At 44.9% G+C, this 15,087-nt stretch overlaps 1 protein-coding gene across 1 annotated transcript in view; it reads right to left on the bottom strand.

Moving 5' to 3' along the window:
* Nucleotides 1-15,087, bottom strand: part of MUC4 (mucin 4, cell surface associated) — a 245,720-nt gene that overhangs the window by 57,002 nt on the left and 173,631 nt on the right. Inside the window, exons 50-51 of the mRNA XM_073626452.1 lie at nucleotides 14,782-14,941; nucleotides 13,144-13,245 (exon numbers count right to left, since the gene is read on the bottom strand). Of these exons, the coding sequence (XP_073482553.1) occupies nucleotides 13,144-13,245; nucleotides 14,782-14,941 (262 nt within the window). The remainder of the gene's footprint in view (nucleotides 1-13,143; nucleotides 13,246-14,781; nucleotides 14,942-15,087) is intronic.

The following is a 15,087-nucleotide window of genomic DNA, read 5'->3' as shown; positions in this document are numbered from 1 at the left end:
AATGGACAGCACCTGAGTTAAATACATTTAGTGTCAGAGCAAAGGGTCTGAATACTTAGGACCATGTGATATTTCAGTTTTTCTTTTTTAATAAATCTGCAAAAATGTCAACAATTCTGTTTTTCTGTCAATATGGGTGCTGTGTGTACATTAATGAGGAAAAAAATGAACTTAAATGATTTTAGCAAATGGCTGCCATATAACAAAGATTGAAAAATGTAAGGGGGTCTGAATACTTTCCGTCCCCACTGTATGTGTAGGTAGTATTAACGGGTAAGAGGAGACCCGAAGAAATAATAGGGGGGGGGGGTTGTGATATGGACACAACCATATGGGATTGTCTTCAGACCACAATGCCAATGGTATTTATATTTTTAACCAAATAACACCACATGTATATGAGCAGTGAACAAAAGCCCAGGCTGCTATCAGCAGATATTACTGGGACTACAACACATTCATTAGTCCCCCAAGGCCACCTGAAAAGAGAACAGAACAATATACTATCAACATGATTTGGCCAGATAGAAAGCCTGTGAGACTGCCTATATTGTTCCATTATTTATGGCAATGCTGGATACCAGTAACTACAATCTTATGTTCACCATGGAGTCCAATGAGAGCAGTATTGCATTCCTCAACATTACCTCAAGTATTGACCCCGGTGGTACAATCAGTACGTCTTTCTACCGCAAACCATATCACCCCCCCCTTTCTTCTTTCTTCTTTCTTCAGGTCCCCTCTTACCCGTTAATACTACCTACATATGTTATATGATATCTTGAGTCCGTGAGTATATCCACATTTTCTCCTATATTCAAGTATGGAGTATGTTTTCGCTGTTATAGTAACTCAAATTAATATATAAATTGTTACAGCTTACTTCTGGTCACAAATATCCAAAAATCTGAATATTATATATGGTGATATCTGATGTTTAGTGGGGAGATTACCTTCTATGGACTTTCCAACAAAGTATTTATGTGTGTCTTGCAGATGTCATTCGGATATGATAATGATCCATTTTAAATGTATGTTACTATGATACAAAATCTTATCTATGTGCTTTATTCTTGATAGTGAGACCTGTTCTTTCCAACAACCCCTGAATGTGTTCTGATGAAGCTAAACAGCGAAACGTGTTGACGCACAGAGGCTCACCTCTATGTATATGATGCATGTTCTTTTACATCATGTATTATCTTTAGTGTGTGCTACTATGTTTTTAATTCTTTACCCCCTTTTTTTTGCTCTGTTTTCATATCTAATATCCTAAATAAAATATATTTTTATATATATGACTGTCCAATGTGCCTTTAAAGTCAGACCCTGGGCTATCTCTGCCCTCCCCTTTTTTTTCTTCACTTTCAATTGTAAAAACAGCCTGAAGGATCATGGCAACATACCACCACACTTTTAAAGTCACAGTGTCGATATATGCTGTTGGTGGTAGGTTGTGCTTATCAACTTGGTGTTTTTTTTCAACCAAAATAGAGAAACCAGTCTCTGGTTGATATATTGTACATGGCTGGGTGGTCAGCCATTGGAAGGTGCATGCAAGTTACATATACTGCATGATGCCTTTGCTTCTGCTTTAGACCATTTGACCACTTTAGTACAAAGTTTCAATAATCTTTGTTGAGAAAAATCCACCCCTTATAAAAAAAAAGGGTGAAGTTGTTCCTATAATGCAATAATACAAATTCTTTTATTCAAATGAAGCAGTCACCAGGCTAAAGATTCCCCAATTAAATAAATAAAAAATAATAAAGGATGGACATTCAAGGAATAGTTACCAGTTTTTAGTATTAACCCTTTCCTGCTGCCACCCCTTTATAAAAGAATCTAAAAAGCAGGCGGCGGAGGTGGGCATTCCAAGCAAGTGACAGCTGCGATTGGCTGTCACAGCGGTCACATGATCACAGGCTCCCAATCACAAGCATGCATCAGGAACTTCCTGCAGCATTGTACTTACTGTGCTGGGAGCACGCAATGAGCACGTTCTCAGCACAGAAACCCATTCCTTTTTGATGCTTATATGCAGCCACTCTGAGTTAAAGTCCACTTGCCCAGTGGCCACATATATATGTGCTGGTGGGAACAGGTTCATTTTTCCATCTATTTAATTGAAATTAAAAAAAAACTTTTAAGGGTGCATTCATACTGGCACTTTGAACTGGTCCCTGGTATGGTTCAGCCCCTTGGGTCAGTTTGATTGCTCTGAGCCGCACCCAGAATTGGTTAAGTCACGTGTACCGTGTTTAGGAACATTAGAAAGAGGGGCTCCTGAGGGTGATTTACTTGTGGTCTGGAAGGGTTTCTCTCCATAAAAACTGTGTACAGAAGCATGGATCACTGGTCTGGTTAGCAGGAGTGAAGATGTAAGTGTGCCGGGACCAGATGTCTAGTGTGAGTGTAGACAAGCGGGGGAGTAGGGAGGGGAAACAAGTGAACTCGGGCATGGTTCACCTAAACCATTCTCGGTGTAAGCGCATCCTAAGAGAATTTAAGAGGCAATTTAAAAACATAATTTTCCTTTTTTTCAGATTTTCCAGCTTCCCCTCTACCTCAGTTTAACATTTTGGATCAAACTATGAGTCTTTCAATAGAATTTTTGTACAGTGGATAACATGTTATCTTAAAAGATAACTCAGTATATAATACAAGCAAGATTAATCCATCATTAAACATTCATACTTTATATTGTTTTCTGGACACTAGCCACTTGTGCTAACAAAAGACCTGACTTATCTAAGTTATCTGTGAATCCATCTTTGCAGGAGCACTAGTCCAAAATTATCGCCCAATCTCACTTCTAAACATTGACGTGAAGATTTTCGCCAAGATTCTTGCTAATAGATTGCTCCCTTTTCTCCCCTCCCTCATCTCACTTGATCAAGTTGGTTTTGTCCCTGGCAGAGAAGCACGTGATAACACGACCAAAGCTATCAACATACATCATTGGTTATCAGACTCTGGCACAGAAGGCTTCTTTTCATCCACAGACATGGAGAAGGCGTTCGACAGAGTGGCCTGGGATTACATGTCAGAGGTACAATCCTCTATTGGGCTTGGGGCCTTTATTGGTGCAACTCGAATGAGCCTCTACCCACAAGCGAGGGTTAAAGTAAATGGCCACCTGTCAGACACCTTCCCTATCCACAACAGCACCAGACAAGGGTTCCCCTATCCCCTATCATCTCCGTGCTCACGCTGGAACTTTTCCTCCATCGCATTAAATCTAATGCAGATATTAGGGGCATATGAATAGGTAATAAAGAACACAAAGTTGCAGCTTTCGACGATAATGTCCTCTTCTTTCTTTCCCTTCCACAAATTTCTTACCCAACCTGATCAAGGAGTTCCATCACTTCAGCAAAGTATCCAACTTTAAAATTAACCTTTCTAAATCTTATGCCCTGAATATCACTCTCCCCAAATTCATGCTTAGGAATTGTCAGGATAACTTTCCATTTACCTTGCAACCTAAGGGGATTACATATTTGGGGATCCAGCTCCTCTCGAACCTCACCGATCTATACCAATTGAATTTTTCCCCCCTCCTTCAGGAGATGAAAAAGACTCTGAATTCTTGGGAGAAGTCGTATCTCTCTTGGTTTGGCAGAGCAGCAGCCATCAAGATGACCATTCTACCTAGGGTCCTATATCTTTTCCAGGCTATCCCTATTAGTATTAGCTTACGGGCCATCTTCTTTGCATCTATCTGCTCACAATTAAATAGTTTTATGTGGTGAGGTCGTACCCCCAGACTGAGCTTAGCCCATCTTTCTGCCACTAAAAGTTTAGGAGGATTTGGTCTCCCAGACTTAAAAAAATACTACAGGACGACTCTTTTGACCAGATTGGTAGACTGGCATATACATAAGTCATGTAAAAACTGGATCTATATTGAGCAACATATGGCAGAGGCTGACCTATTCACAATTCCCTGGCTCACTCCTAGTGACCCTCACAGACGCCTCAAACCCCATCCTCTTATTGACTCCACTTTATGCTGCTTCCAGGAAACACTTAAAGCAAACGCTATCTCCACAGTTCCATGGTCCATGACCCTTATTTGCAACAATTCTGATTTCCCCCAGGGTAACACCAGAGGTTTCCTGCATCTCCACTTTACTGACCCCCACCAGTTCTTCTCTAAGGCCTTTTTCTGAACCAGGGAGGATCTGTCATCTCCAACTCATCATATTTATCTCCCCTTTTGGTCCTATCTATAACTGTGTCATTTTCTCAATGACTCGACTCACAACACTGCCTTCTGTAGATCAGTTAGCCCTTTTGAAAGACTGTACTTGTCCGCTTCACCACAGAGACACCTGATATTATCAATTTACTTCTTATTGTTGTAGTCCAACCATGATCACCTCCCTCACTTAATATGTATATGAGACGAGGAACTTTTTCCCCCCCTATCCGATGAAGACTAAAAGATGATGTGTCTTTCTGCCCATAAGTGCTCGCACAATGTATCAATTCAAGAACACAATTACAAAGTTCTCACACAGTGGTATAGAAGCCCTACTTATTTACACAAGATCTTCCCCCAGGGACCCGACTCTGGCTGGAGGTTTAAGGGAGGACGCTGGAATGATGCTCCATATTTGGTGGCACTGCCCCCGGATTCTCCCTTTTTGGGAAAAAGTCCACAGACTTTGTTTTTAAATATCTCCGCATATCAACTAGATTTCTCCCCCACTCCATACCTACTTCACCACTCCACTGTATTAAGCCATTTATATCACAAATCCCTCTCTAAGCATATGAACAACACTGCCCGAATGTGCATCCTGGCGCTATGGAAACAAACCCAATCTCCTTCACAAAAAGACTGGTTTATAAGGCTGAATATAGTGGCAAAAATGGAGGAGTTCATTGCCAACTCGAAAGATCGTCTGGATGCTTATCTCAAAACTTAGGCTTGATGGATCCATTTTCAGTCCTCTCAGGAATATCAAGCTATCATGGCCATGTAATGATACAACATATTCTCTACATCTCTGAGTCTTTTCTCCGTACATTTAACAAACAATTTCACGGTCCAAAATGCACCCTGGGCAGGATGGACCCGGTTCAAATGATCACCCCCCTATTCACTACCTGCCCCCCCCTCCTTTTTTTTCTCCTATTCTCCTATTTTGTCCCTTTAAGAGCTATGGGTGGAAGTGACGTTTTGATGTCGCTTCCGCCCTGCAATGATATGGAAACAGGTGGGGGCCATCTGCCCCTCACATGTCTCCATGCCTAACAGGAGAGCAGGCCCGATTGCCTCCGCCGGCAGCTCCAGTAAGCGGCGGAGGGCACCGGAGCACGGCGGAAGGGGGGTGACCACTCCCACCGCTGATAAAAGTGATCTTGCGGCAAATCCATCGCAGAGACCACTTTTATCTTAAAGCGGACTGCCCGCTGAAGAAGAGGATACCGGGGTTATGGCAGCTAGCTGCTGCCATAACAACGATATTCCTCTTCAAAGTAGCAACGTAAAACGACGGCGGTTGGTCCGTAAGTGGTTAAAGTGTTTGTTACCCCGGCATTTTTCATATTCTTGATATGTTCCTGCTGTACCATGTACTTCTATGTAAAAGTATTATGTTCTCTTTGTATTGCTTCCTTTGTGTGAAATCCCTGGTGTCCCTGCCTGTCCCTCTGCTTTCCTATTAAAAACCGACCACACTAATTATGAGAACACATCGTGGTCAGTTCTATAGCTGTGCCGGGAACTCGGCTTGCTCTCCTCCAATGATCAGACTTGTACAGCCAATTACTGGGAAGATCAGTGTGCTGTTGCTTCTCCTCCCCCTAGCTCTTATGCAGCTGAGAACGAAGGGAATGTGATCACTTATAAAAAAGGAGAAAAAACTGAAAATGTATTATCAAATACCGTAATTTTCCTTTCCTGATGGACTCCATGGCAGCCTACGTGTGGGTTAGCCCCACCTCCTCTCCAATGCTATAAGACCCTATACCTATAATTTGAACTCACCACTAGGGGCTGCGTTCCTTAACTAACCAACTCTTGACCAAATGGGTGGGAACTCCGTCTGCCAAGGATTCCATCAGGGAAGGAAAATTACGGTATTTGATAATAAATTTTCCATTTTCCTGACAGACTTCTTAAACCAAAGTTTACAGAAGATAGAGAAGCAGGCTCTATGCAGTAATGTGACATAAAAGTATTAATGGAGGCCAAAGAGGCTGCTTTTCAGATGACGTCTGGGGCCATGTGCTGGGCTGCTGCCCATGAAGCCCCCATACCCCTGGTGGAATGTGCCGTCACCGCCTCTGGAGGAACCAAGCCCTTAGCTCTATAAGCCTGCTGGATGGACTGGAGGATCCGGGCCGCAAACATTCTGGTTGAGGCTCGCTTCCCTCTGTTACTGCCAGAGTACAGAATGAACAGGTAGTCGGAGCGTCTAAAGGAGGAAGTAGCTTGCAGGTATTCCTTCACTATTTCGCCTATATCCAGAGGATGAGCTTTGGTGGACCCTGCAGACCTGAATGTAGGTAGGACGATTTCTTGGCTCTCATGGAACACTGAAGTGACTTTCGGATTTGAGCTGAGCATAGGGATGAGGACCACCCGGTCCGGGAAGAAAGTCAGGAATGGTTCTTCATGACCCAAGGAACCGATCTCAGAAACCCTTTTGACCGAAGTGATGGCGACCAAGAAGGCTACTTTTGCAGAAAGGTTTTTGATAGAAAGCGGGGTAGACCCCATGATATTGGGTCCAGACAAAGACGAGAACAAGGGAAGATCCAATTTGAGGAATCTTGGTCTTCTTTGGGGCCTGAGTCTTGACGCCCCATGGAAATACTGCCGGATTAGCGGGTGAAGAACCCATGATGTTCCGGAGAAAGCCGATAAGGCTGAGACTTGGACTCTAAGAGAGCTGATGGATAGAGACAGATCTAGGCCAAATTGAAGGAAGCTGAGGATATCCTGGATCTCTGGATCCCTAAATGATCTGATAGAGGATGAGAATTCTACAAACTTGGCCCGTATTCTCTCATATACTTTATTCGTGCTCACCTTTCTTGAGTTCATGAGGGTGGAAATCACTCTTGAAGCGTACCCGAGAGATTCCAGCCTCTCCCTCTCAAGAATCAGACCATTAGTCTCAGTAATGCGGGACAAGGGTGCAAGACTGCCCCCTGAGAAGGTCCAGCCTGAGAGGAAGAGGCACCGGGTCCCAGAAGCTGAGCTGGGTCAGGAGGGGAAACCATGGCCTTGTTTGGCCAGTAAGGCGCAACCACCACCACCTTGACCGCTTCCTCTTTAAGTCACCGTAAGAACTTGAGGATGATCGGGAGCGGAGTAAAGGCATAGGCCCTGCTGAAGCTCCACTGATCTGTCAGGGCATCTATTCCGAAGGCCTCTCTGCAACGGACCCGAATGTAGTACTTCTTGATCTTGAAGTTGCAGGGGGATGCAAATAGATCCACTTCAGGATCGACTCCCAGGGACAGGATCCACTCGAATGTCTGCACATGAAGAGACCATTCATTGTTGTCTAGCTGTGTGTGGGAAAGGAAGTCCGCCTGGACATTCTGGGCTCCGGGGATGAAGACTGCCGAAATATTGGCCAGGTTTTTCTGGGCCCAAGACATGATGGGTTTGACTTCTTGGAGCAGGGTGGAGCTCCGAGTGCCCCCTTGCCCCCTCACATAGGAGACCGCTGTGATGTTGTCCATCCTTAGTACCACTGACTCCCCTCTGACCTGCAGAGGGCACCCCATCCAGCACTGCTGGCATTGGTCATGACTGTGACCCATGAGACGGGGACGATGGAGTGGCAAGTGAGCAAATTTTTGTCCTGAAGCCAGCAGAACAGGCTGTTCCTCATCACTGATGTTATGTAAATGGACTGATTGATGTCCCCTGAAATCCAGTGCTGAAGGTACCCTGTCTGAAAGGGGCATAACGTCCACAGAGACCACTTGACCATTGGGGTCGTAGAGACCATTGTGCCGATAATTTTTAGGCACTGTGAGGCCCTCAGGCGTGAAGAGTTCAGAGCCCATGAAATTCTCTCTCGAATAACTGGGATCTTCTCCACAGGGAGATAGATGGTGCTTTCCACTGTGTCGAACTGGGCCCCCAAGTATATCAGGCGCTGGACTGGTACTCAATGGCTTTTCTCTAGGTTTAGGAGCCACCTGAAGTTGACCAATGTGGAGATAACCTGCTCCTTGTGCATCAACAATTGCTCCTTGTCCTTGGACAGCAACAGAAGGTCGTTGAGATAATGGTACAGGCGTATCCCTCTTGTTCTGATAAGGGCCACCACGGCCAGTAGAACTTTCGAAAAGACTCAGGGTGAGGTTGTCAGCCCGAAAGGGAGGCAGGTAAACTGCAGATGTTCTTGCCCGACTTGGAAACTGAGGTTTTTGTGAAATTCCTCTGCCACAGGCACATGGATGTACGCATCTTTTAAGTCGATTGAAATTATCCAATCGCCTGGCTGCACGGCTTGCTGGATGGTAGACAGGGTCTCCAATGTGAACCTTTCATATTTTATGAATTTGTTTAGGTAAGTTAGATCTATCACCGGGCGTCATGAACCATTTTTCTTCTGAACTAAGAAGAGAGAGGAGTACACCCCTGGAACTCTTCGTCCTTTGGGACAGCCCCCCCCCCCCCCCGCTCCCTGTGTTCTCAGCGAATCCACATAGGATAGTAACACTTGCTTCTTTTCTTCTGACTGTGGTAGCAGGGTGGAAATAAATCTGGTGGGAGGAATACTGGTGAAGGACGATGTGTGGCCTGAGGACAACGTCTTGATGGTCCAGTAGTCCGAGATTGAGGCCACCCAGACGTGCCGGAAGAGCAGCAAATGAGCCCCCACCCGACCCGCCTGGGCGGGCCCAATCTCAAAACGACTTAGCCGGCTCACGTCTACTGGACACCTGCAGACTTTCAGAAGGGAGCCTGCCCTCTGTTCCAATTCCTTCTGAAGTCCCGGCCAGGCCTGTAAGAGCGTGCTTCCCTTGAACGCTCGGTACTGCCTCTTCTAAGCTGAGGTCTCTTCTGACCGAACAGATGCCTATCCTGGGGTAGGAAGCCCGATTTCCCACCGGTGGCCCAGGCTATAGCGCTGTCCAGCCTCTTACCAAATAGCGAGGAGCCCTCAAAGGGTATCCTACACAAGGCATGTTTAGAGGCCGGATTGGCGACCCAAGGCCGTAACCATAAGGCCCGCTTAGCCGTGACCGAAGACAGCATAGTCTGGCTAGCAGGCGGATAAGATTGATAGAAGCCTCCCCCAGGAAGGCCGCTGCCAGCTTCAGTTCCTGGACTGCTGAGCATCTGGCTAACTCTTCTGAAACCCCCCTGAGTAAGGAGTCCACATTCTTTGTCCAGGTTTCCATAGCCTTGGACATAGCCGCTTGGGCCAGGGCGGTTTTGCAAGCCATACTGGCTAGCCCGTAAATTCTCTTGAGGTCTTGGTCTATTCTTCTCTCAAGACTGTCTTTGAAGCATACCGCGTCCTCCAAGGGAAGAGTGACGTGTTTCACCAGACGCATCAACGCTGCGTCCACGAGGGGAGCGTTTTCCAGATGTTTCACTTCCTCTGCCTTGAAGGGATATAATCTGGAGGTTTTGCTTGATATAGAAGCTTTCTTGTCTATTTTGCTCCACTCCTCGTCAATAATATCCTTCAATTCCAAAAGGAGCGGGAAGTTAGAACATTCCTTTCCCAGGTGTTTAAAGAACTTCCTTTGTTTAGCCGGCCGAGTGGAAGGGTCTTCCCACTTCAGGGCCTCTTTGACCACCTTGACTAGTGGGGAAACAAGAGCAAAATTGAAACTTCCGGCAAACTCGTCTCCCTCTAACTCACTGTCCGAAGATCTGGGAGAAATATAGTAGGGCTGGGATGGGCCTGGATCCTCCAGGGCCTCGTCAGCCAGGGAGCCAGATAGTGTGGTGGACTAACTCCACGTGCAGGTTGTACCCCACTCCTTTAGGGATTGCTGCACCACATGCTTGACAAGAGACTCCATCTGTTGGTTTTCTGTCTCTTATTCTCCAACCGCCCGGGCATAACATGGGTCACACAGTGACTTGCCAGAGCGGCTGTCATGGCGGTGGGTGTGGTGACTGGAAGAGGAATGGGAACATCTCCTATGTTTGGAGGAAGAATGGGAACATCTCCTCTGCTGTTGGGTCCTGAACGGAGAATAACATCGGGACCTGGATGATGAGTGGTGATGTTGCAGCCTGGCAAGGTCTCTGTCGTCCTGGACCATGATTTGGTGGTCTGATCTGGAAGGGCTGAAGGAAGACAAAAAAAGGGGGGGAGATCTGGCATTAAACGCATTCCCAACTAAAAGAAAAAAGAATCAGTGTCAGAAACCATGAACCAGACCGAGACAGAAGTACAGTAAAATCACACTTTTTTATTAATAAAAATTAAAGGTAAATAGAGTAAGCGTAGTCAAAGCATAGCCAGAGTCCAGTAACCGGATCGGGTAGTCAGCCAAGCCAGAGTTCAGTAACCAGATCGGGTAATCAGCCAAGCCAGAGTTCTGTAACCAGATCGGGTAATCAGCCAGGCCAGAAGTCAGGGATCCAAGTAGAGGAACAGCAAGCAGGATAAGGAGCCAGAAGGGATGTCAGCAAGACAGTCTTTAAACAGGAATACAGAAGATGATTTCTTGTGATGTGACCAAGGCGAAGGCAGAGATGAAGTGAGCTGGATGTCTTTAAGTAGGTGGGACTGATGAGCAGATTCACAACAGCTAGTTAACTGTGGAGAGAGAAGAGAGCTGGCAATTAGCCGACAGCTGAGCGGCCAGCTCAGAGAAGGAAGGGCTGAGCCAGCCCTGACACATAGCCTTACCCCCTCATCTGCACATTGTGCGTGAGGGCTGGCCGCACGAAGGCGGTGACCTGTCCATGACTCCTGGAAACAACGTCAAACCCAGAAGCATTCCAGACGTCATGAGAAGCTTAAGGAAGCTAGCAGGGGAAGTTGTAGGAAGACAGACATAGAGAAAACACAAACAGCTGCCATGAAAGTAAAAAATAGAAACAGCAGACCTTGCCAGCCGGGTCACTTGCCAGACGTCCATCCTGGGCATACAGAGGCAACCTCCCCGCCACTGCTGGGGTATATTTGTGCCTAAATAGCCACTCGCCCGCCCATGGCTGGGCCCTGAGCTTGCACCGCATAGATGGTATGCCGGAATCCAGAATCATCCCGACTGGACGCCAAGCAGGAACAAACGAGAGGTAGGTCCTTGGAGGAGGACAAAAAAGGAATGCAGCCCCTAGCGGTGAGTTCAAATTTATGGGTATGGGGTCCTATAGCATTGGAGAGGAGGCTGGGGTTAACCCACACGTAGGCTGCCATGGAGTCTGTCAGGAAAAGGGATTTATAGTGGCTTTTTTGTATCTATAGACAAATGTTTTGCTTTTCATTTTAATTTTAAACTGAATGAACTGTTTTATACCGTGAAAATTTACAATCACTTTAATCACTTGCTGACCAGTCACTGTATATATAGGGTGGCAGGGCGGCTCTCCTGCGTAAACCGCCGTACCTGTATGGCAGTCCGTGCAGGTGAAACTGTGGGCGTGCGCACCTGTTGCATGCCGCGGGAGCACGCCCGCGGCTCCCAGGGCCTCGATGTCTGCCGGCCACCCGCAATACAGAGAGGCAGAATGGTGATCTACGTATGTAAACAAGGTGGATCCCCGTTCTGATAGAGGACAACTCAGAGATCTGCTGTTCCTAGTGATCAGGGACAGCGATCTCTTTGTTGTCCCAGACAGCCCAGCCCCTACACAGTTAAAACACACCCAGGGAACACAATTAACCCGTTGATCATCCCCTAGTGTTAACCTCTTCCCTGCCAGTGTCAATTATACGTTGATCAGTGCATTTTTATAGCACTGATCAATGTAATATTGTCACTGGTCCCCCAAAAGTGTCACTTGGGGTCAGATTTGTCTGCCGCAATGTCGCAGTCCTGCTACAAATCACAGAACGCTGCCATTACCAGTAAAAACATAAAGAGAAAGTCCATAAATCTATCCCCTATTTTTGTAGACGCTATAACTTTTGCGCAAACCAATCAATATACTCTTATTGGGATTCTTTACCAAAAATATGTAGAAGAATATATATTGGCCTAAACTGATGAATAAATTTGTTTTTTGTATATTTTTTTGTTTGGATATGTATTATAGCAGAAAGTAAAAATATTGTTTTTTTTTCAAAATTGTTGGTCTTTTTTTGTTTATAGCGCAAAAAAATGAAAACCGCAGAGGTGATCAAATACCACCAAACTAAAGCTCTATTTGTGTGAAAAAAAGGACATCAATTGTGTTTGGGTACAGCATCGCACGATCGCACAATTGTCAGTTAATGTGACGCAGTGCCATATCGGAAAAAAAGGCCTGGTCATTAAGGGGGTAAATCCTTCCCGGGCTTAAGTGGTTAAGCTGAACTTACATAATTGAGAAAAGGAATGGAAACACGCAGTAACAAAATGTCAAAAATTTCGATGCTGTCTATTTATCTATAAGAAAAAAATCACTGGATAAATGACACAAGAATTCGCCCAGTTGTCATGAATTCTGACCGTATCTTGCTTAACTCAGTGATTTCCTATGCAACCTCTAGTGGCCATAATGCAGTATTTTTCGTGATTGAGGTGTTTCAGGAAAATACCACATTTTTGCCTTTAGATGAAGCTGGCAATCATGGAAAATTACCATATAAGGCAAAATACAGTCAGGAATTATGAAGACTGAGCTTGTAACATTCGTCTAGAAAATTTCTTATAAATGGACCCCTATGTGTTTTCTGACCATTTTACAGTATATGTCTAGTTGTCTACATTGAAACATCAGACCTTTATGTTACTCCAAAGCCAAAGATTTTGCAGACCTAGAAAGCAGAAGACCCCTTGCTACTTGAATTAAATATATTAAACATAACCTTATTGCATAAAAAGGCCTGTATGTCTAGGATTTTGGGTGTATATGACTCATGATTGGTTTACCAATGTCAGTTTCAAGATTATTAAGAGTAATTCCTCTAGGTGTCTGCTGTAGCCATTGGACCCGGTACACTCAGATACTTGGTATCACATTTATTTACCTGAATGAATACTCACCATTAAATCCTTCTTTGCATGTGCAGGTATAACTTCCAATGGTATTGGTACAATTAGCGTTTTGATCACATTTATTAGTACCAGCGGAACATTCATCAATATCTATAAAAAAATGCATTTAGTATGGTGATGCTGTATTACAACAACCTAATAGAACCTTTTACTCTCATCAAGAATGTCCAAAATACTTTTATCAAGAGACCTATATTTATAAGTATGCACCATTCTCTTCAGACTCTAAATATTATTTGTTGGTCATTGCAGGTATGAGCGGGGTGCAGCGTGGTGTGTTGATGAGCGGTGATCACACAGAGGCCAAGGTGAATGAGAATGGTGTAGGAAAACAATGCACACTTGAGCCCGGCGGATAGGCACAGCTGACCGGAACCACTTGCAAAATTTTAACAGCGGAGCGTTCACTTGAAATTATGTCGACAGCTTCTGCAACAAGGAGTGAGAATGCGGGCTGGCCGATCCACACCCAAATGAGAGGCTTCCTAAAACTGAGAAAGGACATAGACCTTGCACTGTGCCTACTCCTTTAGAATCTTTCCCTACCTCTCAACACTCTCCCTGATAGACAGGGAAATTGTCCCTACACTAACCACTCGCAAATTGTGCACCAAACCTGGAAGTCAGTGTCTTAAGTAGATACTGCCTTGACTCAAGATGGCTGTCAAGGTCACAAGGGGCACAAGCATCCAATCAGACAGATGCTCCCCCTGGTCACCACAGGAAATCATAGAGGAATCAAGTCCCACTTGATTTACTTCCCCATCTGTTCCCTTCCCTTTTGGTCAAAACCCACCTACAGTGGGGAGTTAAAGCAGAGCTCCACCCAAAAGGGGAAGTTCCGCTTATTTGCTTCCCCCCCCCTCCGCTGCCACATTTGGCACCTTTTGGGGGGAGTGGATACCTGCCAAAACCAGGTACCTGCTCCCACTTCCGGGTAAGATCCCCACACATTGATCGTGGCGTCCTTCTGGGAGACACACAGGTCCCAGAAGACAGTGGGACCATTCAGAAAAGTGCAGCACGACTCACGCATGCGCAGTAAGAAACAGGCTGTGAAGCCACAAGGTTTCCCTTAGTGAATATGCTGGCCCCTACACCCAAAGCAGACTGACAAATCGGCTAGGGGTGCCGACATCGCGGGATACCTGGACAGGTAAGTGTCATTAGTATTTGTAGCTGCTGACTTTAAATGTTTTATTTTTTTTTACAGGCTGGAACTCCGCTTTAACACTGCAAATGCCAACAGGTAGTTTTCTAACAGTTTCAAACCAGCTTTGAAAGAGAACAAGAAAAATCACAAGGAGGAAGTTTATCACCAACAGTTTATGAATGTATATGGCAAAGATGTTGACTGGATTACTTGATCATTTTTACAATCACAAACTGTTAAATTGTTAGAAAATTGCCTGTGCAGAAGGTCGTGGGCATGCTTGTTGTTTTTTTCTGGAGTGGCGCTTCATAAAGGTAGAAAACCTTACCAAATGTTTGTCTAGACAGGTTTATCAGGAAATAACTGTTTTTAATTATATGTGATAAACACTTCTAAACATTTAAAGTAAGCTATATTTAAAATATATACAGATAGAAACAATACTGAAAGGAAGACAAATATAGTAGATATACCTGTACAATGGATCCCATCCCCAGAGAAGCCAGATGGACATGGTCCACAGCCAGATGTATTATCACATGTCACATTAGGGTAGCAGCCTTGAATACACAGATTAGGTGGGTTCTGGCAGAATTCTCCTGTATAGTCATTTGTGCAAATACACCCAGCAATCTGTTAATTGGAAGAATATATTCAGGAGGTTAGTAAATAGTGTCCCTAATGATATTACAATGAATTGTAGTTTGCTTTTGTATGCTCACATATACATACAGTACACGAATAAACTGGTATTTCTGTTAAACATCCTGTGGCAATTG

Source organism: Aquarana catesbeiana, linkage group LG04 (genome assembly GCF_042186555.1).
Source record: "Aquarana catesbeiana isolate 2022-GZ linkage group LG04, ASM4218655v1, whole genome shotgun sequence".
NCBI lineage: Eukaryota > Metazoa > Chordata > Amphibia > Anura > Ranidae > Aquarana > Aquarana catesbeiana.
The sequence above is the reverse complement of the archived record's forward strand: the minus strand, read 5'-3'. Positions and strand labels throughout refer to the sequence as shown.